This window comes from Lutra lutra, chromosome 7 (genome assembly GCF_902655055.1).
Source record: "Lutra lutra chromosome 7, mLutLut1.2, whole genome shotgun sequence".
Classification (NCBI taxonomy): Eukaryota; Metazoa; Chordata; class Mammalia; order Carnivora; family Mustelidae; genus Lutra; species Lutra lutra.
The window spans coordinates 5,423,625-5,451,252 of NC_062284.1; the positions used below are offsets into that span (position 1 = coordinate 5,423,625).

General features: G+C 57.0%; 1 protein-coding gene across 7 annotated transcripts in view; it reads right to left on the bottom strand.

The window, feature by feature from the left end:
- Window positions 1–917: 917 nt before the first annotated feature.
- ZNF710 (zinc finger protein 710) overlaps window positions 918–27,628 on the bottom strand; it is a 67,465-nt gene continuing 40,754 nt past the window's right edge. For 2 of the 7 annotated variants that reach the window (XM_047735577.1, XM_047735578.1), the window contains exons 2-5: window positions 10,947–12,438; window positions 7,938–8,129; window positions 7,256–7,430; window positions 918–3,595 (exon numbers count right to left, since the gene is read on the bottom strand). In XM_047735577.1, the coding sequence (XP_047591533.1) occupies window positions 3,429–3,595; window positions 7,256–7,430; window positions 7,938–8,129; window positions 10,947–12,410 (1,998 nt within the window). In that variant the 5' untranslated portion in view covers window positions 12,411–12,438 and the 3' untranslated portion in view covers window positions 918–3,428. The other 5 variants (XM_047735576.1, XM_047735581.1, XM_047735579.1 and 2 more) reach the window with 5 other exon arrangements.

The following is a 27,628-nucleotide window of genomic DNA, read 5'->3' on the forward strand; positions in this document are numbered from 1 at the left end:
TCTCCAGACCTCTTTTTGTGGCCTTTTCTTGGTCTTCAAAATGGATCCCACATAGCAGCTGCCCCTACGTCCCCTCCACGGCTGCCTGGGGCTTGGGGCTCGGATCCGGACTGGGGGGGGGCCTACGCAATCTAGACCACTGGGTCCCAGACTCGGGTTCATCTTCACTGTTCTTTGGCAAAACCGGAAAGGTAAGATGATCAAGTTGCTGTAAAGCTGGAGAGACCGTCGGAAGGGCTGGCTTTCACGCAGGGATTGTGTTCGACTTGGTGTCTGGTCCCCTTCACTTGCTACAATAAATACTTGGCAACCCTAAGTCCATTTCCCCAGTCTCCGGGGGACTCTCCTGGCTCCTGACACTGGACAGTTGGGACCTTGGGAGCCTGGAGATGGGCTCTAGCCCCCACTCGCTCCTGTGGCCTCCATCTGGTCGAGGGACTACTTGCTCCCTTCGCCAACCCCACTGAACTCCCTGGGGCTGTAGGAGGAAAGCTGGTGTGCTAGCTCCATGTAGGCCCATCTCCTGGGGCAAAGCGCAAGGTTTCCGGCCCTTTCTTGCTCATCACAGGGAGCTGGCAGCCTCTGACTGCAGTCTGGCATCCTGAGCTGGCTTCGGTCCTGGTGCCCTGTTGGTAGGTCAGGAGGGGAAGCAGCTTTCCTCTGCAGGTGGTGGGAATAATGGGGCCTGGGCCCTTAGCTCTTGAGGGGGGCTCTGGGAACAGCTTCCGGTAGGTGCCTAGCCCTTGCAGGTGGCCATCCCCAATGAGGTAAAGGATGGTCTGGGTTTCTTCCCCTCCTTGGAGAGAGATCCCCCGGCTGTGCGGGGTTTGGGAAGCCTTGTTGCGGGTTCCTTGTGGGGGAGGGGTGAGGACCGAGTCCTCAAGAACCAGGGGAAGAAGCACTCACAGTCACCTCGCTAAAGAATATTCATTTATTTATAATTATTGCTAAGTAAACTTCTCTTTTAAACAGGAACATAAAAACACAGTAGGGCTTTGCACAAGTGGAATTTCTAAACAGGTGGTTTGTATACACGTCAAAATAAGTTAGGATGGAATTTGTCCAGGAGTTTCCAAGTCACCCAAGAGGCCGCGCGGGTGCCTCTCTTGAAAGGTCGGGGGAGGGGTGAGGACAGGAGCCTTGCCGAGACCACCCCCCAGCTCAGGTGTGTGAGTTGTGCTGTTTCCTTCTCTTCGCTTTGCCCGGGTCCAAGGCACAGGGCAGGGGGGCGTTCAAGTATCGAACCTCGCAGAGGGCCGGTGTGCTGATGGCAGGGCTGTGGGAGGAAAGGACAGCCCCACCCTGGGGGCCAGACCTTCTCCCTTGGGTTTCCACGACCAAGGCCACTGCACTGGCAGGAAAGAGGAGGAGGACGAGGAGGTACAGGGTTCTTTTTGGTACCAGGGGAGAAAGACATTGTGGGAAGAGGTAGTTTGCAGGGGGTGAGGCTTCTGCTCAGCAGGAGAAAATGTCTTCTACAGTGACGGGGTCACTGCCACCTGAGGGTCATCATGGCGGGCACCTGGGGGGCCGGGGGGAGGGCCTCGGGGTTCTGGAGGGGAAAGGCTCCCGTGAGCCCCCATCCCTTTCATCTGCTGCCTCTTAGCGGGAGGTTTAGCAGAGAAGGAAGGGGCACCTGACTGCCTGCTCCCGAGGCCACCTTGTTCTCCCCTCAGTCCTGATCACGGCCACCCTGAAGCCTGGCTTGGTCCTTCACTAAGGATACAGCTTTGGGGGCAGCTGCATTTCCGGCTGGTCCTCCCATCCTCCCCAGCTGTTACCCCTCCTTTCCTGGTTTCCGGGCTGAAGCTGGTGGCTTCACCTCCTTCGTGCCTTTGGGGACAGCCCCGCCTGCCCCTCCCCACCGAGGCCTCGGGAGGCGAGTGGGCAGGAGTCCGGGTGCCTTAGCCGTTCCTGAATGTGCTACTTCATGCCCCGGGCGGCCTGTCTTCAGTTCCCAGGGCGGGAGCTGGCCCGGGGACAGAGGCCAGGAGAGCGGGCAAGCGAGGGAGCGAGCCGCCGGCTGAGCAGAACCAAGCGGCTCCTGCCACTGGTGCCGCGCGAGTCACTGGCTGGAGGGGCCGGGCAGGGGCCAAGGGCCTGCCCGGTTCGGCCTCCCGCCTCCTGCCCCGGCCCCGAGGCTCCCTGCCGGCAGCCCGTCCCTCCGCGCCCGAGCCCTGCCCCGCTCGAGGTTGGGCAGGCACGAAGCACGCACAGCACATGAGGGAGCTTCCATTTGGAAAAAGAAAATGATCTCCATCAGAAAAGAACAGGCGACACAGAAGTGGCAAGGAAAAAAAAATAAATTACCTTCAAAATACCCCATTTGCTCAAAAAAAATTTTTTTTTCTCTATGGTCTTCATTTTCTTTTTAACTAAGTGGCTCTTCTTGGGAACCTGTTGACTCTTGGCTGTCTGCTTCCTCAACACGGATACTTGTCAATAATACAGCACCCCAGCAACCCCAAGGTGGTCCTGGGCCGCCTCTGAGGACAGCCCCTCTCGGTCCCCTGCCCCTCATTTGAGGGGCCTCCGTCTGCTTAGCAAGTGCCCAGCCAAAGGCACGTCCCTGCTCTACTCAACGTCGGGGGACCCTGGTGCAGTGACCCGTTCAGCAAGGAACTGGATGACAACCGCTGAAATCTACTTTAGGGACACCCACTTTCAAACTGCTGGAAGGTGGGGGCCTTCGGGGGGGGTTGGCTGGGGAGGACACCGGCTGGGGGCTGGGCTATACCCCGCTTTCCTGAGGCCAGGACCGGGCTGCATGCATGCCTGGCTCTGGAGAGCGTGGGAGGCACCAGGAGGTAGAAGGCAGGGGGCCCTGCCTGGCTGTTGACGGATGGGGTGGGGAAGGGGGCTCTGGGGCCTGAGCGTTTCCCAGCCCAGGGCCTGGTGGGGGGGATAGGGCCGGGGTGGGGCGGGCGATGCTGACCAGCACAGGAGCTCAGACATCCCTAGAGGCAGGAGTTGGTGGGGAAAGGAAACAAGGCCAGGCTCAAGCTGTCTTCCTCCAGTGCCAGGACCCCTGAGGAGCTATCAGGAGGCCCCGCCCACATCACTGCCCCAGCTCTGTGGGGCCTGGACAGACCTGAGGACCTGGGCCCTACTGTCTTGGCCCCATATGGCCCCCGCCAGCATTTTTCCCACTCTCCCACAGCAGCAGGCCAGGGCGACCCAGAGCTGGGCCCCTTGTGTTCTCCTTCCTTCCCCAGATGCCTGGGGCCTGTGCCTGGGTCACAGCTGAGGCCAGTACAGTCTCCATTTGGTCTACAAGTCCCTAGTGGTGCAAACGACTCGGTGGGAGGGGAGGAGGGCTTAGGACAGTGGGGCAGTAGCTTCTCCGCTGCGGGAGGGGTGGCCCGCAGCACATGGGTCTCCCCCCACGTCCCCTGCCCTCCCCGCCCCCTCTGGACGGCCCAGCACTACTATAGCACGTTGTAGTAGGCCATCTCCTTCATGGCCTGTTCGGTGAGGACGCTGGCCTCGGCGCTGCTATCCACACCGGCGTAGGCGTAGGCGTTCTCGAAGTCCTCCATCTCCTGCTGGCTGTCGAGCTCGGAGGGGTCAGTGCCCGTCAGCTCCATCATGGGGTCTGCAAGACAGGGGCACAGTTAGGCCCGGAGGCCGCCTCCCGGGAAGAGCCAGTCACTTCTACATGGACGCTGAGGGCCTTTGTCAAGAAAGGGCTTCCTAGTCATTGCTTCCAGAGGATTCTCCACGGCTTCTCTTCCTTCCTGCGCCAGGAAGCCCCAGGCTTCTCAGATGTGTCACCAGACTTGAGTGCTGAAGCTGGGGAGGGGGTGCGTGGGGAAGGGGGAGCGGTGCAGGCTTGGCCTTGAACTCTCGTTTGCCCTCCTATGCATCCTCTGCAGTGTTTTTTGCATTGGTCCCCTTGGCCACATGAAAGCCTGCGGCTCTACATCATGTTTATACACTCATTTAGCCCCTACTGCATACCCGTAACTTTCCAAACACTGTCTCCTGAACACTCACAGCAATCCCATGGAGGAGGCCAAAAGGAAGTTCAGAGAGGTTAATCAACTTGCCAAAGGGCACCCAGCTGTTGTTTTGATCCACTCTGCTGCTCTGCCTCAAATGGCCAGAGGGAGCCCTTTCTAACCTCTGGCTTTCTACCAGCCTTAGTGCTTTAAACGGGCTCTGCCCAGTGGTCTTCCTGGGCCTTACTCTTCAAGGACAAACACCCAAGGTAGGTCAACAGAGATGCACAAGGCAAAAACTCAAAGAGGCCTCTTGTAATTTAGTCAATTTGAAATCTTACTATAAAGTTCTTAGCGTCAGAACAAAAGCCAGATGGAAAGCTCCACCTGGCAGCCCGGGGCTGCCTTCTGTCAGAGGGAGGAAGGGAAGCCCGGGGTATGATCTGGGGACTCTGGGAAGCTGGCCAGCAAGGACTGTGGCTGAGTCCCAGTGCACCTAGGAGAAGTGATGTGTTTTGGGGACAAACAGACCCCGGTCAAGGGGGTGGCCCTAACAAGTCTAAGGCAGGGTTTTGGCACTATTAACATTTTGGGCCATAATTCTTTGCTGCGGGGGGCGCTAGGATGTGCATGGTACGATGGCTAGCAGTTTCCCTGGTCTCTATCAGCCAGATGCTGGTAGCATCACCGCAGGTACAGCAACCAAAAATGTTTCTACACTTGGCTAAATGTCTCCAGGGGGCACACTCACCCCCAGCCAAGAACCAGTGGTCTAAGGGCAATTCTGTCCCTTGCCAACGAGTGGTTCAGGAATGAATTCAGGCCAGTGAATCATGAGGAGAGGCCTGCTTGTGAATTTTTGGAATTCACACAATTCTCATCAGTTTCACAGAGCAAAGGGAAGAGGCTCCTACTTTCCCACTGGTTGTGCAAAGGGAAAGAAGAGCAATGGCAGCCATCTTGTGACCATGAGGAAAATCAGAGCTAATCAGAGCTAATGTTGTGAACAGACAGAGGGATCCTCGCCCTGGTGTCATTGTTGAGGGGCTCAATCAGCCAACTCTGAAGACGGCCGGGATTTCAAGTCCTCTGTGAATCTACTTCATTATTGCTTACGTCAGTCTGAGTGTGGCAGGTCTACTAGGCACGCCCACAGCATCTGACCCACCATGAGTCTTCCTGACTTTATAAAACAAGATCAGCGGTTTGAAATCTTAAAGACACTAAGGCTGTGTCTTCCTGAAAATCCTAGTGCCATGCCATCATATAATGCATTTGATTAAACATTAAAAACAAGCTAATAGCATACCACTTTTTATAAGGACATTGATCCATCTCCCAAATTATAGTTCCAGTTTATTAGATGGTTCCATCTAGAATATACACTGCCTTCCTCCTGCATCAGTGTGAAGCCCGAGCTTTTTAGACCAAGGTTGTATGTGAGAGACGGGCTGGCTTGGGTCCCAGCCATTCCAGTGCCAATCACTCCTTTACTGCCTGTCATCCGGAGCAGTCGGGAAGAAAACAGTCCTATGCGTCCCTGGTTACTGACCTCAGACAAAAAGAGTTGTGTGCCTTCACCATCCCCTGGGAGCAACGTGTGCAGGGACAGCTGTTTCCAAAAGGACAAATTCTGCTCCGGTCCCTCCTGGTTGGGTTAGGTACATGGCAGGTCTGCTAGACTGTGGCTTGTCAGACCCTAGTACACACAGAATTATCTAAAGTGCTTTAAAGTGCTGATCTCAGGCCATATGCCAGATCACTTACGTCGGACTCTCTGGAGTTGGGACTCAGGCATCAGCATTTTAAAAATTCCCCAGGTGCTTCCAATGCACGGCCAAGTTAGAGAATCAGACCTTTAGAGTCCAGATCAAAGGTTCTCCAAGTGGGGTCCTTGATTGGCAGCTTTGGTATCCCCTGAGAACTTGCTGGAAATGCAAATTCTGCAACTCTACCGCAGACCTACAGATTCAGATGCTCCGGGGGTGGAGCCCTGCCATTTGTTTTAACAGATTTCCAGGTGATTCCAATGCAAACCAAAGTTCGGGCCTCTAAAACTCTACTGTGTGACAGATTGCCCTGGGATCTTTTTTGAAATGCAGATTCTGATTCGGCAGGTGTGAGGGAGGGCTGAGTCTGCAGTTCCAGCAACATTCCAGGCGATGCTGATACTGTTGGTTCTCATACCACATTTTGAGTTGGAAGGGGCTGCACAGAGCACGTCTGTGCAGCTAATGGGGTTGCATCCTTGCTCACAAGAATAGAAAACTGAGGGCATCCGTTTCTGCCAGAAAACCCAGGCCACTCCCTGGTTAGCTGCTACAAAACCAAGTTAGGGTGCCCGCAGCCATCCCCCAACCTCTGACTGACTGCCAGTGAGTAATGCCATCCAGGCAGGTTAACTCACCCGTACTGTTCCCTGCTACTTGGTCTGAGAAGGCATGCCAGACAGTCAGCTAGCTCCAGACCGCCCAGGGAGCCTTTCCGAGGTGCCATCAGCTCTTTCTTCCAGTAGAATCTCTAAAGTCCCTTCTCCCCTCAATAAGGCCAGAGAGACTAATGTTCTTCCACAACTGATGAATGTGGAGGGCACAGGCTGTCGCTCACACTTAGGGATGTCACAACACCAGCCTATGAAACAGCTACCGACTGCAGAGGTGAGGCTCCTCCTCTAAGTGCGTGGCCTACATGGTCTTTGGCAAGCACCATGAAAAGTGTGACGGATTGTGGTCACACTTTTTGCCTTGGCCGCTGGAAGCTCAGAGCTCTCCCCGGGGCTGTCCACACACCCTCCCGTAGTTGGGACTGGGACCTCACCCAGCTTCCCTCATCTCTCCGGCTGCCCTATCCCCTTTTGTTATTTTCTTTCCCAGCCAAGCGTTTCTTTTAAATGTCACTGTCACCGTCATACAAGTGTCTGTCCTCCCCCCATGCCCAGGTGTTGTGATCCTGAGTACCTAACTTCTCTGTCCTTCAGTTTCCGCATCTGTAAGATGGGTATGATTAGCAGAGACGACCTCCCCGTGTGGAGCCCCTGAGTTAATAAAGGCCTGGCACACAGTCAGCACTCAATCAATAGTGGTTAGTATTTTTATTTATCATAGTTTACGTGAGCCCGCTGAAGTCCTCTGAAGCATACATACACGCCCCATTGCCAGCGCCACCTTCCAGGGCGCCTCCCCGCCAGCCCGCAGCCCAGCCCAGTGAGGTCTCAGGCCTGGCCAGCCTCCCCCCGCCCCTGACTGGACAGGAGGCTCCCAAGTGAGCTGTGATAGGACCGCTCTGGCACCGCCCACTGTGCGTGGCCCACCCACCTTGGCTGTCCAGGCCGATGTCCATAACACCGTGCTTGACCTTCATGTGCCGGCTCAGGTTGCCCTTGAGGTTAAACTTGCTGGAGCAGTAGGGGCACTTGAAGGGCTTGCTGCCCGCGTGCAGGTGCATGTGACCCAGCAGGTTGTACATGCGGTTGAAGGACTTGCCACACACCTGCAACACGCGGACTGGGCATCAGGAGCCTTGGGGGGGGGCCCGCCCCTCCCCCACCCCCAGCCCGCTCCCACCTCCCTGCTGGGGCTTGAATCCCATTCGCTATGGACAGTGCTCACTCTGTCCTTTCCTAGGTGACCAACCCCAGAGGCCTGAGAGTCATAGAACCAAGGTCACTGCTCCACTCTACCTGAGCCAGAGTTACCAGAAACCCAGGGCTGGGGTCTCCAGCCACACTGAGTCCCATGCCTGGGCTTCTCCCCTCTGGCTGTGCCGTGAACTTCACCCCCTCCCCACCTTCCAAAAAAATACAACCTCAACAGCATACAGGCTCTGAACACCATGACCCACAGTGACCCACACCCGCAACCCTGAGCCTACGCATTTTCACCCCAAACTGGGCTCCTCCTGCTTGGTCAGCTCTGGGGAGGTTCCAGCTGCTGCCATCATGCCCACCCAGGGCTGCCCGTGGGGACGTCCTGCCCAGTGACTCTGACAGCTCCGTACCTTGCATTTGAATGGCTTCACAGGCGAGTGTACAATCATGTGGGTCTTGAGGGTCTGCTTCTGCACGAAGGTCTTGAAGCAGATGTGGCACTGATAGGGCCGGACGCTGGTGTGGATCAGCATGTGTCGCTTCATGTTTGCCTGCAGGGTGAACTCCCGGCCGCACACCTCACACTTGAACTCCTTCACGCCCTGGAGGGGGTGGGGGGAGTAGAGATGATGGTCAGGCCACACGATGGGCACAGCCTCTGGAAGAGTGTGGGTGTGTGCGGAGGCGGGGGCACAGTGTCTGAGTGTATGCACGGCTTCCAGAAACCGACTTCCTGGGGGTGTCCCACTCATGGAAAGGCACTGGGACAATGTCGGGACAGGGCCACCAACTCCAGAAAGCCTTCCGGTTCCTACCCACACACCTGCTGTCTCCTGCCCACCTGGGCAGGTATACCTCTAGGTCTGCCCCAAGGCAAATGTGTTTACTCGTTCATTCGTTCATCCAGGAACCATCTACTGGGCAGCATCATGCCAGGCACCTGGGATCTGTGGTCAAGGAGACAGCCACAGCCTGGTGGACTGTCTGTCCTCAGGTCAAGGGCACATGTATGTGTTTCTCCCCTCAGTGTTCTGTCTCAGCGGTCCTCTGGTTCACGGATCCCCCTTGAGAATCTGATGGAAAGTATGGACACTAAGGAAAAAAATGACACTTCAGGGGCACCTGGGTGGCTCAACCAGTTAAGCGTCTGCCCTCAGCTCGGGTCATGATCCTGGGGTCCTGGGATTGAGCCCCGCTTCAGGCTCCCTTCTCAGCGGGAAGCCTGCTTCTCCCTCTCCTAAGCCCCTGCTTGTGTTCCCTCTCTCACTGTGTCTCTCTCTGTCAAATAAATAAAATCTTAAAAAAAAAAAAGAAAGAAAAATGACACTTCCGTCTGAATGCAGAGTTCTCAAACCTCTGGAGCCCATCTAGTTGACCCCTTGAGAGTTTCCCAAGCTTCCCTGGTGATAAGAACCAACCACCTTGTTGCTCACACAGCCTTTGGAAGATTCTTCCCTGGAGGGGCCGGGCCAGCAGGCCCAGGAATTTTTGGTCTCAACAGGTCGCTGAGATGATTCTTATCATTGAAATAGTTTGGGACATGTGCCCCAGGAGACAATGCTTCCAGCGGCAAAGCCTCTGGTTTGACTGTAACAGGCTTGTCCATGGTCTGGAGGGGACCCCAGAATGGGACAGGGTGTTGTGGGCACAGGGGGTCCGAGGTATTGTTGGGGGGAATAAAGTCAGGACAAACGCTGGGACCTGATCTCTCTGCTGAGCCAGTCACATAGTAGACCCCTAGTGGGACAGACATGTGTGTGTGGGGTCACAGCTGCTGTCCAGACTGCTTACATGGGACAGAGTTTTGTATTACAAGGTGGCAGCTCCTGTGTCTACTTCCTTCAGCAGACAGGGCTGTGTGTCGTGTGTCTGCACTCGGGGGACACACTGAAAGTGTGTCTGACCACCAGGGGGCCCTGCCTCAGGGCGCTGACTCCCTAAGTGCATATATGCACGCACTGTGCAAACCCAGGCTGACGACAGGCATGTTTTCCATCTTGGCGGCCTCTGATTTTTGTTCTCGGTTTTTCTTCACGGTATTATTTCTCTTTTAACACTTTGCAGACTCGTGGGGCTTTTTACTAGAGGAGAAAAATGGCACAGAGAGGGTCCGTGTGCTTATGGCTCCCACCCTCCCTCCTGCAGACATGAAGTCAGTCAGTCGTCTGGTTTCACTCGACGCACGGTCCCACTTTTATGGCCGAGCCTGGACTCAGCTTCAGAATCCTTCTTAACATCACACTCTGGGCCGCTATACCCTACTGACTGGGGAGCAGCGGCCAAAGCCTACAGGTCATTTCTGCTCTAGAGGAAGACAGTCCCCGGGTGGGGAAGGAGGGATTCTCAGGCTAGCAGGCTGTACCCTCCCAACCCCGCCACTCGCTGCGGCGTCCACTGGGAGAGGTGAGGACGCAGGCTGGACCCCGAGTGGCCTACGGCTGCCATTATGGAACCAGGGAGCTCTTGCACGTTGAGCTGCAAAACGTGAAGTTGGTTGGATTCAGGGTGGAAACGACGGTGCAGGCTGAGGGCCGAGCGAGGCTGTGGGACCCAAAAGGCCTCATTCCATCAGCCTGGACAGAAGGGCCTCTGGGAAGGGGTGACAGTGGCTAAAAGGCAGGGTGGCCTGAGGGGAGGAAGAGGACGGTGGGAGACAGTGGGTCAAAGTGATGTTTGGAGGACACAGTGGACAAGGCCAGTGTGCTCCATCTTTCATCCCTACAAACCGCTCTGCCTGTTTTGTGTCCTTTTCCATAACAGATATTTTTCCTTCTTTCGGTTCCCTTTTAAAATGAAATATATTTAAGCTTTTTCCTAAAAGGAAACCACAGGTTTGGACACAGTTCGGTAATTACAAGGAGCAAAGAAAACCTTCTCCACTTCTGACCATCTCGTCCACTGCCCCGTGGCCTCTGCCCTCCGGGAGAGCAGGCTGCTTCGGAGGTTCTCCAACTGGGTTCCCTGGGGGCCTGCCGGGGCTCCTCCAACATTTCATTCAAAAACTTCAAAAAATTAAATTTTACTGTTAAAAAAAAAAAAAGCCCTGAGTTTCAACTGTATTTTTTTTCTAATATGGCTCCAAAAGAATATGTAATTATAAACATGACAGGTTCATCTGCCTCCCGTCTCTATAGCTCCCTAAGGGATCTGAAGCAGGACTTTGGGGAGCACTGGACAAGGCCTGCAGGAGGAGAGGGAAGAGGTCAGGCCTGGGGCCAGGCCCCTGTGGGGGAAGGAGAGGCGCTGGGGAGGATGTGGGGAGGAGGGGCAGAAGCACCAGAGTAGCCCCCGGGCAGGGCTGGCAGCTAGGTCCCCTCCCCAACAGCCCCAGGAGGGCAAGTGGCTAGCGCCCCCCTCTCCCCTACCAGCCCTCCCCCCCAGTGCAGGTGACTCGGTACTCCCCCACCGGCCCCCCCTACCTTGTGGGTGAGGGAGTGCTGCTTCAGGTGGTGGATCTGGCTGAACTCCATGCCGCACTCCGTGCACACGAAGGGCCGCACGTTCTGGTGCTTCAGCATGTGGTTCTGCAGCTGGCTGCGGTAGTGGAAGGACTTGTCGCACTCGAGGCACTGGTACAGGGTGGGGCCCTGGTGGGAGGCCAGGTGGCGCTTGAGCTGCGTCAGCGTGGAGAAGTCCAGGCCGCACTCCACGCAGACGTGACAGCGGCCGCTCTCGTGCTTCACCTCGTGCGCCTTGAGCTCGCTGGGGTAGGCGAAGCCGCGGCCGCAGAAGTGGCAGCTGTAGGGCTTGACCTCCGAGTGCAGCAGCATGTGGCGCTTGAGGTGGCTGGTCTGCGTGAAGGCCTTCTGGCACACCTGGCACTTGTGGGGCCGGGTGCCCTGGTGCGTCAGCAGGTGCGTCTGCAGGTGGCTGGGCTGCTTGAAGAGCTTGCTGCAGTGCGGGCACGAGTGCGGCTTGATGCCGTTGTGGCCCAGGATGTGCGTTACCAGGTTGTACTTGGACGTGTAGGACTTCTCGCACATGCGGCACTGCCAGCGCTTCTGCCGGTCGCCCGCCTCCACCAGGTACGAGTCGTCGATCTGCACGTTGATGTCCAGCCGGTCCAGCTGCGCCTTCTTGTGGCGCTCCACTGTGGAGCCGGCCGCGTCCGCCTCGAACTCGCTGGCCTCCTGCCACACGAAGCCCTGCTCTGGCTTCACGGGCTCCGGCGACTCCAGGGCGGGGGCCTCGGGGTCGCCCAGTGGGGCCAGGTGGGGCGCTTCGAAGCCGCACTCGGAGGACGGCAGGGGCTCCGGCCCGGGCAGCGCCACGCCGGGCTCCGGGAAGCCGTCCCGGGCCGGGTCGGGGAAGTGGGGGTCGTAGGCGGCGGCGTCCAGCTCCGGCCGCGGGGCTCGGGGCAGGTGACGCAGTGTCCGGGGCTTGCGGCTGAAGGCGCTCAGGTCGATCATCTTGACGGCGCTGCTCTGCACCAGGGCCTCGCCACCGCTGCCGGCCACCTCGGCAGGGGCCTCCGGAGGGCCCACATCCTTGTCGTCACCGGGCACGGACACCTCGTAGACCTCCTGCTCCTCCTCCTCCTCCACCTTCTCAAACTTGACCTTGGGCACCAGCCGCACAGGTGGCCGCGTCTTCCGCCGGGTGTGCTTCTCGAAGGCGGCCTCCACCTCCAGCACCTCCTCTTCCACTGGCTCCTCCAGGGCCCTCCCGTTGCAGGCCAGCTGGTAGACGTCGGGGCCGGGGGGCCCGGGCTCCCCCATGGCCGTCCCGGACAGCTCGGGCCCCAGGTCCGGGTAGAAGGCTTCGGCGCTTATGGTGGCTCCGAAGAGCTCATTTTCCGAGACCAGGCCCAGCACGGCGGCCTGAGCCAAGGACAGCACCACCACGGCATCCGTCTGTGTCCCTGAGTCCATGAAGCCCTCCATCCCGTGGCGGCTGGCTAGGAGGGCATTGCTGCAGGAGGAGAAGGGAGCGTCAACACAGCCGGCTCCAGGCTGCACACAGAACAGACACACACACACACACACACACACGCGCGCGCGCGCGTTCAGCAGAGACTTGGCTAATTTGGGCTGTGTCTGTCCCTGGTGTGTTTCTCCCGCTGCCTTGGGAACAGGACACCCTTGTCATCATGGGGACGCCCTCTGTGGATCTGTCCATCATCTCCATCTCCCTGTGGGATCCCAGATAAGCTGTGCCCCCTCGCCGGCCTCAGTCTTCCCACCTGTTAACAGGAAGGTGGCATTTCCACAGTGGTTCTCAAACTATGTTCCCCAGAACGTCCTTCCAGAGAGTTCCTCCAAAAAGCTGATTTGAAATTGTAAAAAAATAAAGATTCCTCTCTTTCAAAAATCGATTTTAGAGAACCCATTTCCTCAAACGTAATATACACCTTCCCCCAGCACATTTTGTAGCCCCACTGGCTTTGTGCCCCAAGGTAATGAATTTTGCACAGACCTTGAGACCATATAGTGAGGCGTTAAATAACCATGACCATCAGTAAGGGCTTGACCATATGAATGAGCTGTTGTGGTTTTAGTTTTTATTTTTTTAAATGTGTTTTCATTATTACTACATATATATATATATATATATATATATATATATATACGTATATATACATATATAGAGAGATTATTTACTCATTTATTTGAGAAAGAGAGAGAGAGAGAATAAGCGGGCGGAGGAGCAGAGGGAGAGGGAGAAGCAGGCTCCCCACTGAGCAGGGAGCCTGATGCGGGACTTGATCTCAGGACCCCGAGATCATGACCTGAGCCGAAAGCAGACACTTAACTGAGCCACCCAGGCACCCCGTTTTGTTTTTTTAAAAAAAAATATCAACATATCTATATCTATATTGAGGTGGGGGAAAAGAAAACAAATATATGGCAAAAATAAGGTAACACAAAAAATAAATCAGGTGCCAAAGTCGATCTCGGGGACTACCACCTATCTATGATGCCTGATGCTCCACGACTGTGTCTCTCCAATAGGTGATTGTTCTGGATTAGCGAAGTATCACACATTAGATATCTAATTTATGCCGATTAAAAAAAGTACGCCTTTCCTCTGATTTGTACACTGGCGTTCCATGTAAAATGTGATCTGACAGAAGGCCCCATGATGGCTAACGCTGACGTTTGAGAGCACTGTTGGAAACAAAGACCAAGAGTTGGTCCTCAGGTTCGCAGGCACGCGCTCTGACCTGACCGGTTCTTCTAAAAAAGCCAATGCTCTCACCTGTCGGCGTCCAAACCCTGGTGCACGGGCTGCCTGCCTTCCTGGGGGCGCACTCTGGGTAACCCGCCTTTGCACATGGCTCCTCCCACCAGCCTCCCAGGCTTCCCTCAAATTCCACCTGTTCCTGGGTCTCCCTGGCCCTCCAGCGGGCCCGGGTACCCTCTCCAGGCCTCCTGAGGACTGCTGTGTGTGCCCCGGATGTGGGAGGGCCTCCTCCCCCGCCTGGGACACTCGGCCTGATTGCAAGGCCCACCCTCGCTCGGCGCGGTCCCATCAGAAGTGCTCCATAGGGAGGGAAAGATTATTGCTGGGGTGGCTCCTGGCTGCCCGGCCAGCTCTGGTCCCAGGGTCAGGGTCAGGGGTATGGCGGGCTTCGGCCCTTCCTCAGGAAACCGGCTCTGGGCCTCCTGTCTCCCTCCCCCCACAGGCCAATGGAGCTTCCCCTTCCTGAAGCCGGCTAAAAATAAAACACCCCAGACAGGAATTTAGCTTCCTTGAAATGGACACTAAAGATTAAACTATTAATCTTAAAGTCAGGCTCTCGTGGGAGGGTCAGGTGGAATGGAACCTGACTCGACTCAGGGTCCATGTGGAACAGGCCAGAAGGGCTAAACCTCATTCAGCCCTGCCCCACTGCCCCTGTTGGAAAGAGCATGGAATGGGGGTGGGCAGCTTGGCCCCAAGTCCGAGCTCTGTCACTTACGAGGGACTAAGAAAGGTCACTTCAAAGTCTCTTCTAGAAGCACCTCAGTTTCTCCATCTAAAACATGGCAATGTGGGGCACCTGGGTGGCTCAGTGGGTTAAACCTCTGCCTTCGGCTCAGGTCATGATCCCAGGGTTCTGGAATTGAGCCCCGAGTCCGGCTCTCAGCTCAGCAGGGAGCCTGCTTCCCCATCCCCCTCTGCCTGCCCCTCTGCCTACTTGTGATCTCTGCCTGTCAAATAAATAAATAAAATCTTAAACAACAACAACAACAAAAAAAAAACATGGCGATGGAAAGACCTACCCATGGAAGGATCATGAGAGCCCAGAGGTCGTAACTAGATGAAGGGGATTTGTTAATTATCAAGCCCTCACAAAATGCAAACAATTAAGCTTACTTATTCGCCCAGATCTCTGGAAGAAGAGCTTCCTGATGAAGGCCACAGAGCAGAGAGACGTCTCCCTCCCGGGGCCCCCAATTCAGCAAAGGTTGGGGTGCTTCTGGGATGAGAACCCATTCATTTCTTTGTGCCACAAATGCTTGCTAATAAAATCCCTGCTCTGGGTCCGGCCCTGTGCTCGGAGATGCGTGCTGGGGGAGGCAGTGGGTGAATCCTTAGAGACCGCTGGGCCCACCATGGCCACCCTGTGGGGCAGCATTGTCGCCTCCCCGCCCCCCCCCCCCCCCCCCCCGGGCCACCAGTCTGACACAGCACCCAGGAGCAGCCCTCATGCTGACTGTGGGTTTGAGCAAAGAACCCGCTCAGCACTTTTTCTAGACTCCTGTGAAGTAAGGGCCAGGGAGGGAGCCACTGACCGCCAGCAGCAGAACCAGTGCTGGGGACTTGGCCCTGGGTCTGGAGTTCAAAACCGGATTTTGCCCTTTCCTTGCTCAGGCACATCCCACAGCCTCCCCAGCCTGCTTCTTCATCGGTGTGGTGGGGTGGTGAAAAGAGATGAGGATGGCAGTGTGGATGTTCGTTCCCTCTCTGCGGCCCCAAAGCCGGCACCCTCCCCTCCTGGCGACCTCGAGGGAAGGGGAGCAAAGAAACCATCAGGCCTCTGGCAGCCGAAGGGGCGTGGGAGCACAGGTGGTCCCCCGTGGGGCGGGGCATCGTCCAGCTTATCATCCCTGCTAGGAGTGGCCTTTAAGAGTGCAAGGGGCTACTCCTAATGATCACACCAGCCTCTGGCTGAGCGGTAGTGCCCTGCCTCTGGGAGTGCTCACAAGGTCCCAGGGGAACCGTTCAATCCTGAAACAACCCCCTGGGGGGTTGGGCGGGACGCACTCCACGAAGCCCAGGAACCCAGGGCCTCAGTCACAGGCTCGAGTGTCCCCTCAGTCATGGCAGAGCTGGTCTGTGCAGGCCCGGGGGGCCCTCCAGCCCGGCCCCATCAGGGCCCCAGGCCTCCAGCTCTGCTCCTTTAATCTGTGCGACCTGGTAGTTCGTGGCACGGCTCTGAGCCTGGCCTTGGCTCCCAGGGGATGCCCGGTCACCCCCAGGTTCCGAGGAGCCAGCAGGTGCTCAGATGGGGGGGCCCAGGTGACCTGCAACTGGGAGGCCTCAGAGCTGTCCCTGTCCAGCTGGTCCGGGGACCCCTCCAGGGCACCTCTATTCAGACCACACTTCTTGCTGGAACCCTGCACCAGCCCCTGCCTGCGTGGCCCGTCAGACCCCTGCGCTTCCACTTGGCTAAGCAGAACACCCCCCCCCACCCCATCACTGCATGTTCAGTGGGGCAACAGGGCCAGCTATGAGTGCACGCCTGCATCTGCGTGCATGTTTCAGAGGGGCTCTGTTTGCTGAAACAGAGGCTCAGAGAAAGAAACAGAGGGAATCTAATTTACCTGCATTGTGCATGCAAGCTCTGTCTACCAGACACAGAAACAAGGAGTGCAAAGGTGGGGACTCTGCAAACCAGTGTCCCCATTTCTCTCTCCTGGGTCCTCTTTTGGGCAGCACCCCCGCCCCCCACTGGCTACAGCCCTTCTGTTTTATGCCCTAGCTCGACACTGCCCAGGCCTGGAGGAGAGCCTGCCAGGTGTGCACCACCTGTGGGCCAGGCGCCCCCTCCTCACGGCCCCCCTTGTGGCCTCCCCTCTCCACAAGGCCAGCCCACCCCCCAACTTAAATGGCGCTCAGAACAAAAGCTCACCGAGGTGACCCTGAGAAAGGGGAGCTCAGACCTTCCTGGGCTCTCTTCTGGGCAGGCTGCAGCTCAGCCTCCTGCCGGGGCACCCTGGGTTCCCAGCGTGGAGAGAAAGGACATGGCAAAGGCAGGAAAAGAGAGGAGATAGAATAGCTGGTTGGTGGTAGCTTAAACACTGGAACTGGGACTGGGACTGGGACTGGGGGGGATGGGAGGCCATGGAGGGGGTAGGGAAGAGGAGGGGGAGAAGGTAAGAGGAGAGAGAGAGAGGGAGGAGGAAGGGGGAGAGAGTAGGAGGAGAGGGAGGGAGAAAAGGGAGCAGGGAAGAGAAAGAGGGGGAGAAGGAAGGAAGAGAGGGGAAGAGGGGGAAGGAGGGAGGGGGTGGGGAGCTGTGGAGGCCAAGAAACGGAAAGTAGAGGAAGGGGAGGGAAGGAGGAGCAGCTCTACTTCCCCGGGCCAGGCATCACCCAGGCCAGCCCCCTGGGGAGGGCCCCAAGCCTCACCCTGGGGCCCAGCAGGAGGCCTTCCCTGCCTGGACAGGGACCCTGACCCCCAGAGTGCTGTCACTTCATCTACTGCTGTACTATAAGGGTTCCTGTCAACACCGACATTCTCGTCAAATGCATTAAGGGCGACTTGCTGTGTGACCCTGGACGAGTCACCTGACCACACAAGGTCTTGGTTTCCTTGTCTGTAAAAAGGGCACACGTGGCTTCTCGGAACACTGAGGGCAGGTTAATCCTTGGCCTACCTGCCTGTCCCCCAGTGTCCCCTCTGCAAGATGGGGCAGCACCTCTGTTACCCACCCCCATTGTTCTAGAAGGTGCCTTTCCTGTCAGTGAGAGCCCCTTCACGCATCCCCACTCTGAGAGCAGGAGAGGTCTGGGGAGCTCGGGGCGGCCAGTGTCCCTAGAACACAGACGGCAGGGCAGAGCTCGGGAGGAAGGCACTGGAGCCTGGTCTGCCTCAGGGCCCCTGGGAAGGAAGTGACCAGCAGGTTATTCCTTGACTAAATTCTACCACCAGGACATCTCAAAAACCAACTGACAGCACAGGATCCCCCTTTGGGATGTCCCCATGCGCCCGTGATCCACTCACTGCGATGACTACCCCGAGGGTCTAGACGGTGCCCCCGCCTGTGCCCACACACAGGCTGCAGGGGGTTCCAGGATTCTGCTGGGAGGCAGGTTTGGCCCTCGGCCCCTTCATCTTGGCCTTGAGGCACCAGGTGGCTGAGACGCTAGGTCTCCAGTCTGGCAACTGAATCACTAACTCAGCCAGAGCTCCTGGGTACCCACTAGGGGCTGGTACTGGTCTTGGTTGTAGGGATACAGCAGAGAGCACTCAAGCAGCTGCCCTGAGTGAACTCAGTTACAGTGGAAGCACCAGGATCTGGCGGGGTAGGGGAGGGCATGGGGAACAGGGGGAGTGCATTACTGGGGTGGGGTAGGGGCAGGGCTGAGGCCCCGGGGCCCAGTAGAGACGGTTCAGGGCCCCGTAGAGAGCAGAGGATGGTCTCACATCTTGGTCTGGCATTTGCACCCTCTGGAATGTGGTTCAGGCTCCCCTTTCTGCCCCCATGCTGGGGGGGGGGGGGCGGGTGGTGTGCGCATGCGCGCGGGTGTGGGCCGCTGGGCCCTCTGCCCCTGGGTGTGGAGGGGACGGGTAGCTGAGCCCAGGGAAGGAAAAAGGTGGTTACAGGTATGACCCGGGCTGTGAGCACTCCTGGACTTCAACTTGTAGCAAAACTGCCATCTGTGTCCTTGGCTGTCTTCCTCACTGCAGACTTCAAGGTGAATCCCCAGAAAGGAAGAGGAAGCAAAAGCCAGGGCTGGAGTCTTGTGCAAACCTCGGGGCTCCTTGCCACAGTCTCACTTCTGCCAGCCCGGGGCCTTTACTGGACGCAGCAGCCTAAGGCCCGAGCTGAGGGCACGGGTGGGGGTGAGGCGCAGCGGCCAAGGGGGAAGTGTGGGAGTCTCTGTCTGCCTCAGCTTCCCCTTTTCTCTAGGGACAGATTTGCTGAGCCTGCCTCCAGGAGTCGGGGTGGCTGGGCCACCAGCACAGTGTCACCAACCCACAAGCCACACAAGGGCCTGATGTACGCGTACACTGTGTCTAGCCACTTCTTTTTACAGGTGAGGCTCAGGGAGGGGACTGGCCCAGTGTCATTCAGTGAGAGCACGAGGGAAGGACTAGAGTATAGGTTGTAGGCCCTGGAGCCTACCCTCAGTCACATGGCCTGTGGGATAAAGTCCTCATGGCCTAGTGGGCTGCTTGGTGCTACGGCCAGCTGAGCTACACCTGATCCTCCCCAAGCCTTCCTGACTGCAGTGCGTGTGTGTGCACATGCACACACACACACACACACACACATGCCTGTCTCCGACCTCAGGGCCTTTGCACAGGCTGATTCCTCTGCCAGGCCTGAACCTCATCCTTTAGGGTTCAGCACAGGCACTGCCTCCAAGGAAGCATTCCTTAGCCTGAGGGCAGGGCGAGGGCCTCTTCTACAGCCTGAGGCCCTCAGGTTAATATTCCTGTAGACTTGGCTGGGCCGTGGCGCCCACTGTTTGCTCAAACACTAATCTACATGTTGCTGTGAACGCTTCTGTGGATGTGATTAACATCTACAATCAGCTGACCTGAAGTAAAGCAGACTGCCCTCCTTAATGTTGGCAGCTCTTATCCAATCAGTGGAAGCCTCCAGAGAACAGCCGAGGTTTCCCAGAGAAGAAGGGATTCTGCCCGCGTTGCCAGCCTGCCAGCTTGCCAGCCTGCCCTGCAGATTTCGGACTTGCCAGCCCCCACAATTGGGTGAGCCAATTCCTTAAAATAAATCTCTCTCTCTCTCTTTGTATATATATATCCTACTGGTGCTGCTTCTCTGGAAAACTTGGTACAATCACGCTGATTCATGACTGTATGTTTACGATCATCTCGCCAGCAGCCAGCCCACCCAGAGGACAGAGACTGTAGGGGAGCAGAGTGGGCCTCCCGGGGAGTGTCCTGGAAGAGAGGCACCAAGCCAGGGGAAGGGGGAAGGAAGAGCTGACAGCCACTGTGTAAGGTCCCCTCCTCCAGGAGGCCACGGTGACGCCTACACCCAAGGAAACAAGGGATCGAGTCCCCGTGGTGAGAGGCACAACCTTGGGCTCCCTGTATTTGTGTGACCTCGCAAACTGTCCCGAGGGCAGACATCCTGGCTTCACAGGGTCCAAAGGCCTCATTTGATTAAGAGGACCAGCACCTGGGCCTGGAATCTTCTGAGATATTTTCTTTTTAAGTTTATTTATTTTTAGTAATATCTACTCCCAACGCGGGGGCTCGAACTCATGACCCTGAGATCAAGTGTCGCACGCTCTTCTGACTGAGCCAGCCAGGCGCCCCTGGGCATCCTAGCGTTCCAAAAGCTCCCCAGCTGATCCTGATTCTCCCAGTTCATTAGTAAGATCTGACGAGCACCCTCGAAGTGACCTGGCCTCGAGGGTGAATTAGGAGTATCCTACTTTATTAATAGGTGGAATTTAAGAAACAAAACAAAGGAAAAACAAAGCAAAGGGAAAAAAAAGAGAGACACAAACCAAGAAAGAGGTAACTCTAGTGAAAACACTGCTGGTGACCCGAGGGGAGGAGAGGGGCGTGGGGGAAACAGGTGCTGGGGATTCAGAAGCGCATAGGCGATACGCACAGGGTGACGTATGGAAATGCTGAGTCACTATCGTGCACACCTGAAACTAACGTAACCCCATGTTAGGTAACTGGGATTAAAAAGGAGGACCTACCTTCTTGAAGCCACCCTGTGTGGGCTCCTTCCTCTCCCTCCCCTAAGAGAAGCTGCCCCACTCCCAGTGTGGGGTCACCCCACACAGGCGGTACCCATGGGAGCTGGACCCAGATCCTGGCCTGCTCCTCCCCATGCCCCAAATGGACTTGGGCCAGATGGGCTCCTCTCTGGAAACCTGGCCATGCATCAGGCCTCAAGCCCTCAACCACAGGGATATCCGGGGAATTCACGCAGGCACGCCGTGAGATGGAGTCAGGCCAGGTCAAGAGTGGGCAGAGCTGAGCCAGCCTGAGGCATGGGGAGTGGGAGAGGAGGGCTGGGGGCTGTGCCTGCGTCTCTGAGGAGCAGAGCCCTAGCCAGAGGTGGACTAAGGCACCTTCAGGAGAGCCTGGGGAGCCCCGTTCCCTGGATGGGCCCAATCCCTGCTTTTAGCTTGACCCCTTGCTGATCATCAACCCCCCTTGTCCTGAGATGGGTTGAGAGGGTCTCTGATCCTTATAGAAATGAGCCTGACTAAAAACGACCCAGGCATCTGAGGCAGAAATTAGGGGAGCAAATGTCATGCCGCCTGCAGAGATGCCGGTGTGGGAGTGATGCGGTGTCTCTGATCTGAAGTCACCAGGCCCCCTGAAGCCGTGGGCCCCCGGCCCTCCCACCTGATGCCCCACAGGTTCCCTGGGCAGATGCGTCTGTTTCTTCACCACAAAGGAAGAAAGCTCGGTTCTGCCACAGTGGGACAGTGGCCCTGCTGAAGGCCCTCGGCGCGCACACTCTCCCTGTGTACCCTCAAGGCTGGCCTTGGAATCTTCATTGGCAGGGCTGGAAGGAACTCTGTGGACCCTCCTGTCCACCGGCATCATTTGGAGATGTGGGAAGTCAGGTCCTGAGCCCTCCCCCCCACCTCAAAGAGGAACCTGAGAGCTCTTGATTCTGGCTACATTTCTGTCCAACCATGTCAACAAACATGGTGGTCACTCCACACTCAGGCTCCCCCTGGGGTGTCTGTTTCCATGGTCTGAGGGCCTCGAGGGTGGGCATGGTGGGCTCGGGCAGCAGTGGAGTCAACCAACCTGCAGGAAGGGTCCTGAGCTCTCGAGAGTTGGCCCTCACAGCTGGCCCTTGGCCTCCAATGCTAGAACAGTCCTAGCTTCCCACCCTGCTCAGGGTGTCAAGTGCGCCCTGTTCCCGCGGTCAAGTGCAAACACCTCCACCAAGGACTTAGAGGAACTTGCGTGATTGGTTTCTGCCCATGTGACAGCTTCGGGGCGTGCTGCTCGTCCCCTGACTTATGACCCCAGAAACATGGGCTTTTTTCATCTTTAACAGACCTGCCCGCACACAGCCTTTTCATACGCTGTTCCCCCTGAATGGAATGTTCTTTCTCATCTTTTGCCTTTCTAGGGGGCTGCCCTTCCTCAGGAAGCTGTCCCTGACTCTCCCCATGACCCCCAGTCAGGCCTGACTCCCCCAAGTTCTAAGAAGCTAGGCATGTAATACTTTCCCTTCCTGGACCTTATTAAAAATCATAATGCTGTATCTCTTTATGTAACTCTTGGCTTGCTGTCTGGCCCTGCGGTTAGCTCACCCTGACAAGGCCAGAGCAAAAAGCATGTCTGTGTGCTCCCCACCCCCCACCCCCTGGTGCATTCCCAGCAGAGTGCGCACCCAGAATGAAGGCTGTCCTTTTGCAAAGACCCATATTCAAGTGGAAAGAAAAAAAAAGAAGCCCTTTGCTGAGCCCCAGGTGGAACCAGCCTCCTCCCCTGAGCCTAGACTTCCGCTCCTTGAACTCCAGGACCAGCGCCAGTTCCCAGGAGAAGGGACAGCAGGCCTCGTGTTTCCAGAAAACTCCATGTCTTTCCTCCAGTTCCAGAAGCAAAAAGCACATCTGCTCTCCAGACAACTACCCCGTGCTGGACCCAAAGATCACCAGCTTCATGTCACAGGGAAAAACAAACAAAACTTGGGCTTACAAGTTCATGGGACAAAGATAAGAATCACAGATGATGGAACGACAGGGCATTTTATTGGGCTTGAACTCTGTCAGGCCCTGTGATGAGCGCACACAATCTCTCGGCTTCCGGGAAGCCCTGTGGGGTCGGGAGGACCATTTCTGTTGTGCGGTTGTGGAAAACGGAGGCTTGGAGAGAGGCAGCCCCTGTGGGGGGGCGGGGAAGGGGGACTGTGTGCAGCTGACTCCAGCTGGGTCTCCCTAGGACCCCGGCCAGCTCTGGGCCGGGATGAGGTGTCCAGTTGCATCTTCTGCTGACCTCAGTTTCCCCGCCAGGGCCGGAGTCAGCCGTGGCAGCCCCTCATGGCTTCCCTTCTTCCTCACCAAGCCCCGCCCTCGCGGGGACCTCAGCCTTCTCCATCCTGTCTTCCTCTCCCTCCATTCCTCCCCTCCTTCCGTTTCCGTGGCAACCCCATCCTCTGCTCTGCCGCTTGGTCCTGCGCTCCCATCTCCTCTTTCCTCTTTCATCTCTCCCCTCCGCCCGGGGTATGGTCCACATACCCCTCTGTCCTTTGCTTCTGGTCTCTCATTCCCTTTTGCTGTGCTTTTTATCTCCTCCAATGTTCTCTTGTCATCTCAGGGCGACATTTATTTATCTCTTGCTTAAGAAAAAAGAAAAAGGAGGGAAGGAGGGAAAAGAAACCCCCGTCTCACCAGCCCGGCCTCTCCAGAACCCAGAGACACAGATGCAGAGTCACCCCAGGATGGGCCCATTGCCTGCCACCCTGCAGGCTCCCCACGGACCTCACCTGCAGAGGGGAGGAGGCAGATGCATGGCGGGGAGGATATCTGGGAGGTGTCTGGGTGAGGGCTCACCGGGGGCAGGCACTCCAGGGGCCTGCACCCTGCTCTCCTGAGCTGGGGGAGACGCCGGAGTTCCCCTCAGGATGCAGCAAGGGCAGGAACTAGAGTGTGGGATGAGCCAAGTCCGGAATCCCTCCTCCGGGGAGCCCACAAAAGCCCACGTGCACACAGCCCTGCGCCGCCCGCCCCAGCCCCACATGCGAGATGCCCAATCTACCAGGTGACGTACACTCCCGCTCCAGACGGGATGGCGGATCCATTTCTTCCTCAAGATTCACTCTTCACCAAAATCCTAACCTGTCTCTGAGAAGAGGACATGTCCCCTCTGCTAACCAACTCTGCATCTCCCCAGTCTAAGGCAGATAGAAGGTGGTCGGCCCATTTCCCTCCAGCCATCATCTACCGAGCTTCTGTGATGGCCCGGGCACGTGATGCGGGCCATCCCATGGAGACGGGCATCTTAATTTTCATTTCACAGATGGGCAGACCGAGGCTTGGAAAAGCGGTCACTTGTCCAAATCACACTGTCAGTAAGAGGTGAAGGTGGGCTTTGCACTGGTTACAATCATGTTCTTCCCCAGTTAGGTCCCTTCTGCCTGTGTCCCCAGGAGGGGAGAGTCAGGCCCCCCTCCGGCCCAGCCAACCGCACCCCCCCCCCCCATCCTGCCTTCTGCATTTCTGTGTTCAATCTGGAGTGATCAGAAATGACAGGAGAAACAAAGAGATTTACCACGGAAATGACAAGGAAGCCAATTATCGCCGTGGCCCCAGCGTCTCAAAGTGACAGAGAGGATAGATAGCTCAGTGGAAAATGGTATTACTCTCCTCCGAGACCAAAATCACCTGGAGAAGAAAGAGCGTTGGATCATCGGGCGCCCCATAGGCCTGTGAGCCTCTGTGGACACTGTGACCCGTTGCTGGGCCAGGGTCTTGGGCCTGGTATTGGTTCCCTAAGTCCCGGGACTCAAAGGGTCTGCTAGAGGGGCTTCTGGCCCGCCCCGTCGGGTGCAGCTGGCAAGGCCTGCCCACAGGAGACAACAGGTCCCGGGCTCAGGCCTGCTGAGCCCACAGAGGCACGAATGACACAACAGCTCTACTTCTCCCCCAAGAGGCCGGCTTGGCACCTCAGGAACCCCGGGAGCAAGGCCGAGGAGGAAGAGACAGGAAGCAGCAAACAGGGATGGGCGAGTAGGGAGGGACAGCCCCTGGCTCTGCAGATGAACCGAGTGAAGGGGGGAACCTGGCCCTCAGGCTGGCAGGCTCGGCCTGTCCCCCTGTCTCTGCCACTTATGAGCTGTGTGACCTTGAGCAATTTCCTCAACCTCTCTGGCACTTGGTTTTCCCATCCGTAAAATGGGAGGAGGGATATGGCAAGGCCCTGCCTTAAAGCTCCTCCTTCAGGTCGGGCTTGTAGCTGAAGAGATGGTGTCTGGGAGGTGTGGGAGCCTCACAACAGGACCCACTTCACAGTGGAGTCCAGTGACCTGCCCTGAAGCCACCAGATCACCAGAAAAAGGTGGAGTTTGGGTTTCCTTCTTGGCCAGTGCTTTTAAGTGCAAGGAGGTCAGGGAGACAGAGTCTGGTAACAATGCTGGAGCATAGTAAGGACTAGGTTTCTAGGAGCTCCCGTTTGTCTTCTTCCCATCACCATCCACTCTGCTGGGCCAGGCTGGTGCAGGCTGTTGGCGGGACCCCAAGATCCCCACTCTCAGGGACCTCACAATTTGGTTAGAAGGACAAGACTAAGAACCACGGAACAGAAGAGCAGACTAGAAATGAGCCCGCAATGTGTGGTGGGTGCCACAAAAGGACAAAGTAACGTTGCCCCCCCCCATTTCAGCCTGGGGGGGTCAGTAACCTTCTTCCTTGTCATGTGGCACTTCAGGAGGCCACGGAGGATCGGGCTGCAGAGTCGGCCGTTGGTGTGAGCCTGTCTCTTCTGCAACAGGGGACCGAGGTTCCCCTTTTCCAGAGCTTTCAGGAGGTTTCCCTGAGCCAACTAAACCCAGCGAGTATGATCCCTGCTGCTCTGTATATGGACGTCGGGCGGAGGGGCAGGGAAGCCTCGAGATGGGGGAGGCTGGCTAGGAAGCCCCCATCCCCAGAGATGCAGAAGGACGGAAGAGGGTCTGCCCGGCTGGAGGCAGAGGGCGTACAAGGGACAGTAAGGAGAACAGAAGAGCAGCGGGCAGAGAAAGTGCTGGGGGATGAGGGTGGAGGAGGGAGGCCTGGGCCCAGAGCCCTCCCCTTCTTCTCCACCACCACTGCCGGTGTGAGTCAGCTCCCGGCAAGGCTGTCTCCCGATGCCCAGGCCGTAATCAACATTTATTTTGCACACCCACACACCCAACTTGAGAACAGATTTATGCCAGGAGAGGAGTAGAAAATGCCTCTCATTCACGGAAAGCCTCCATGTAGCTCCCGGGGGGCGGGGAGGGACAGCTGGCCCAACATTTCGGCTGACAGCGTACACAGGCAGACGTCAGACACGCACGCCGGCCACACGGGCCGGAATCAGCGGTGAGCGGGAGCCACGTGCAAATCCATCCATTCTTAGTCACCTTCATGCAGTGAGGGAGGGGACCCACGCAAGGGGCGGGAGCCGGTGTGCACACGCACACTCGCGGACCCCGAAGGCTGGCCGGGAAGGAATGCACGTGGGGGCGGAGGGAAGCCACATGCGACTGTGCCAGAAGAGGCGAGAGGCCGGCAGGGTGGGTGGGCTGGGCATCCCAGCGGGGGTGGGGGCTGCTGAGTCTGCCCAGTCCTGGGAACAAACTCGGTGGCCATGGCAGGCCTCATCTGCAGGCTGGAGAAGTGAGGGGAGTCCGGGAAGGTAGGGGATCCTGGGAGGGAGAGCCAGGAGGGGCCCTGGAGAGCAGGTCCCCAGCAGGGAGGCGGATCCGCAGACCCAGAGGAGAAGTGCTGCATAAGTGGCCCACTCAGCCCAGAGCGCTATCTGGTTCCCTCTTCAGTCTAGATCACAAAGGATGATGATAATCAGGGGCTCCAGAGGCCTCAGCTGCAGAGCCGTGAGCTCTGGGTCGTGGATCCCCAGGCGCAAAACTTCAAATGCATGTGGTCCCGGAACCCAAGGGCCAAAATGACTTTAGTGGAGGTGACAATCATAAAACAAACAGCTATCTGGCCTTCAGCAGGGGTGACTGAAGCTTGAAGGCTTCCTCCCCACCATCCTTCGGGATGTGGAGTCAGCTGGGCCACTGCCTGGCTGAATGGCCTTAGGTGATTCGCTTGACCTCGCAGAGCCTCAGTTTGCTCAACTGTAAAATGGGGATAAGCTGCCTGCCCTACGGAAGGGGTAGAGAAGACTAAACAGGATCACGGGGTGAAAGTACCCAGCATGCGGGCTGGCGTTTGGTAAATGGCGGGTTTTTTTGGTTTCACCACTACAATATTTGTGCACAGGTCACCTAAGACCCTAGAATATCTGGCATGTCTTTAATACTACTAAAAATACGCTCTCACCACTCCCTTGAATGAGCACGACCACGTGGGAAAAGCATCTCCTATTGTGAAGGAGAGAAAGTAGCCAAATCAGGGACATGGAGAGAGAGGCTGGAAATGAACCTGACCTCATGCAAGGTTCCAGTTTAGTTCTCAGCTCACAAAGGAGCCCCTGGCTTGTCTGGGGACCGGCATTCCCGACCCCAGGGCTTGTGGGCCGTGAGGGTCCCTTGGGCCCAGGGCCCAGAGCGGAGCCCTTGGAGAGTCAGGAAGGCCTCTCCCCACCAGACGTGGAAGCCCTCTTCACAGGTGCCAGACATCGTCTCTTTTCAGAAACATTACAACCCGGGGCGCCTGGGTGGCTCAGTGAGTTAAAGCTCTGCCTTCGGCTCAGGTCATGGTCCCAGGGTCCTGGGATCGAGCCCAGCTTCGGGCTCTCTGCTCAGCAGGGAGCCTGCTTCCCTCTCTCTCTCTGCCTGCCTCTCTGCCTACTTGTGATCTCTGTCAAATAAATAAATAAAAATCTTAAAAAAAAAACAAAAACAAAAACATTACAACCCATCAAGGCAGCCCCAAAGACCAAATTCCTAAACAAATCACAAAGCCCAACTCTCCTCCCGCAAATAGTTGATTTCTGGGATCCCTGGGCACCTGCTCAGTCTCTCAGCTGGGATGGCCCACCGTCAGCAAACAATCCTGATGGTCACAAGGTGAAGGGAAGACGCTGAGAATGACACTCCCCCGCCCCAAGAACCCGGATTCCCTGAAAGGAAAATGCCCACGAAGCTTCTTACGAGAAAACCACACTCAGGGACACACACACAGGTCAGGGGACAAGGGTCACTCTCTTCCCTGCACTGCAGCACGGGCCTGCCTCTGGGAGGCTGGGCAGAGCCCCTCCTCCAAACACCCCCAAGCTGGGTGCCAAGTGCAGGATGAACACAGGCTCTTCCGGGACTCGGAGAGCCAGGCCGCGCCGGGGAGG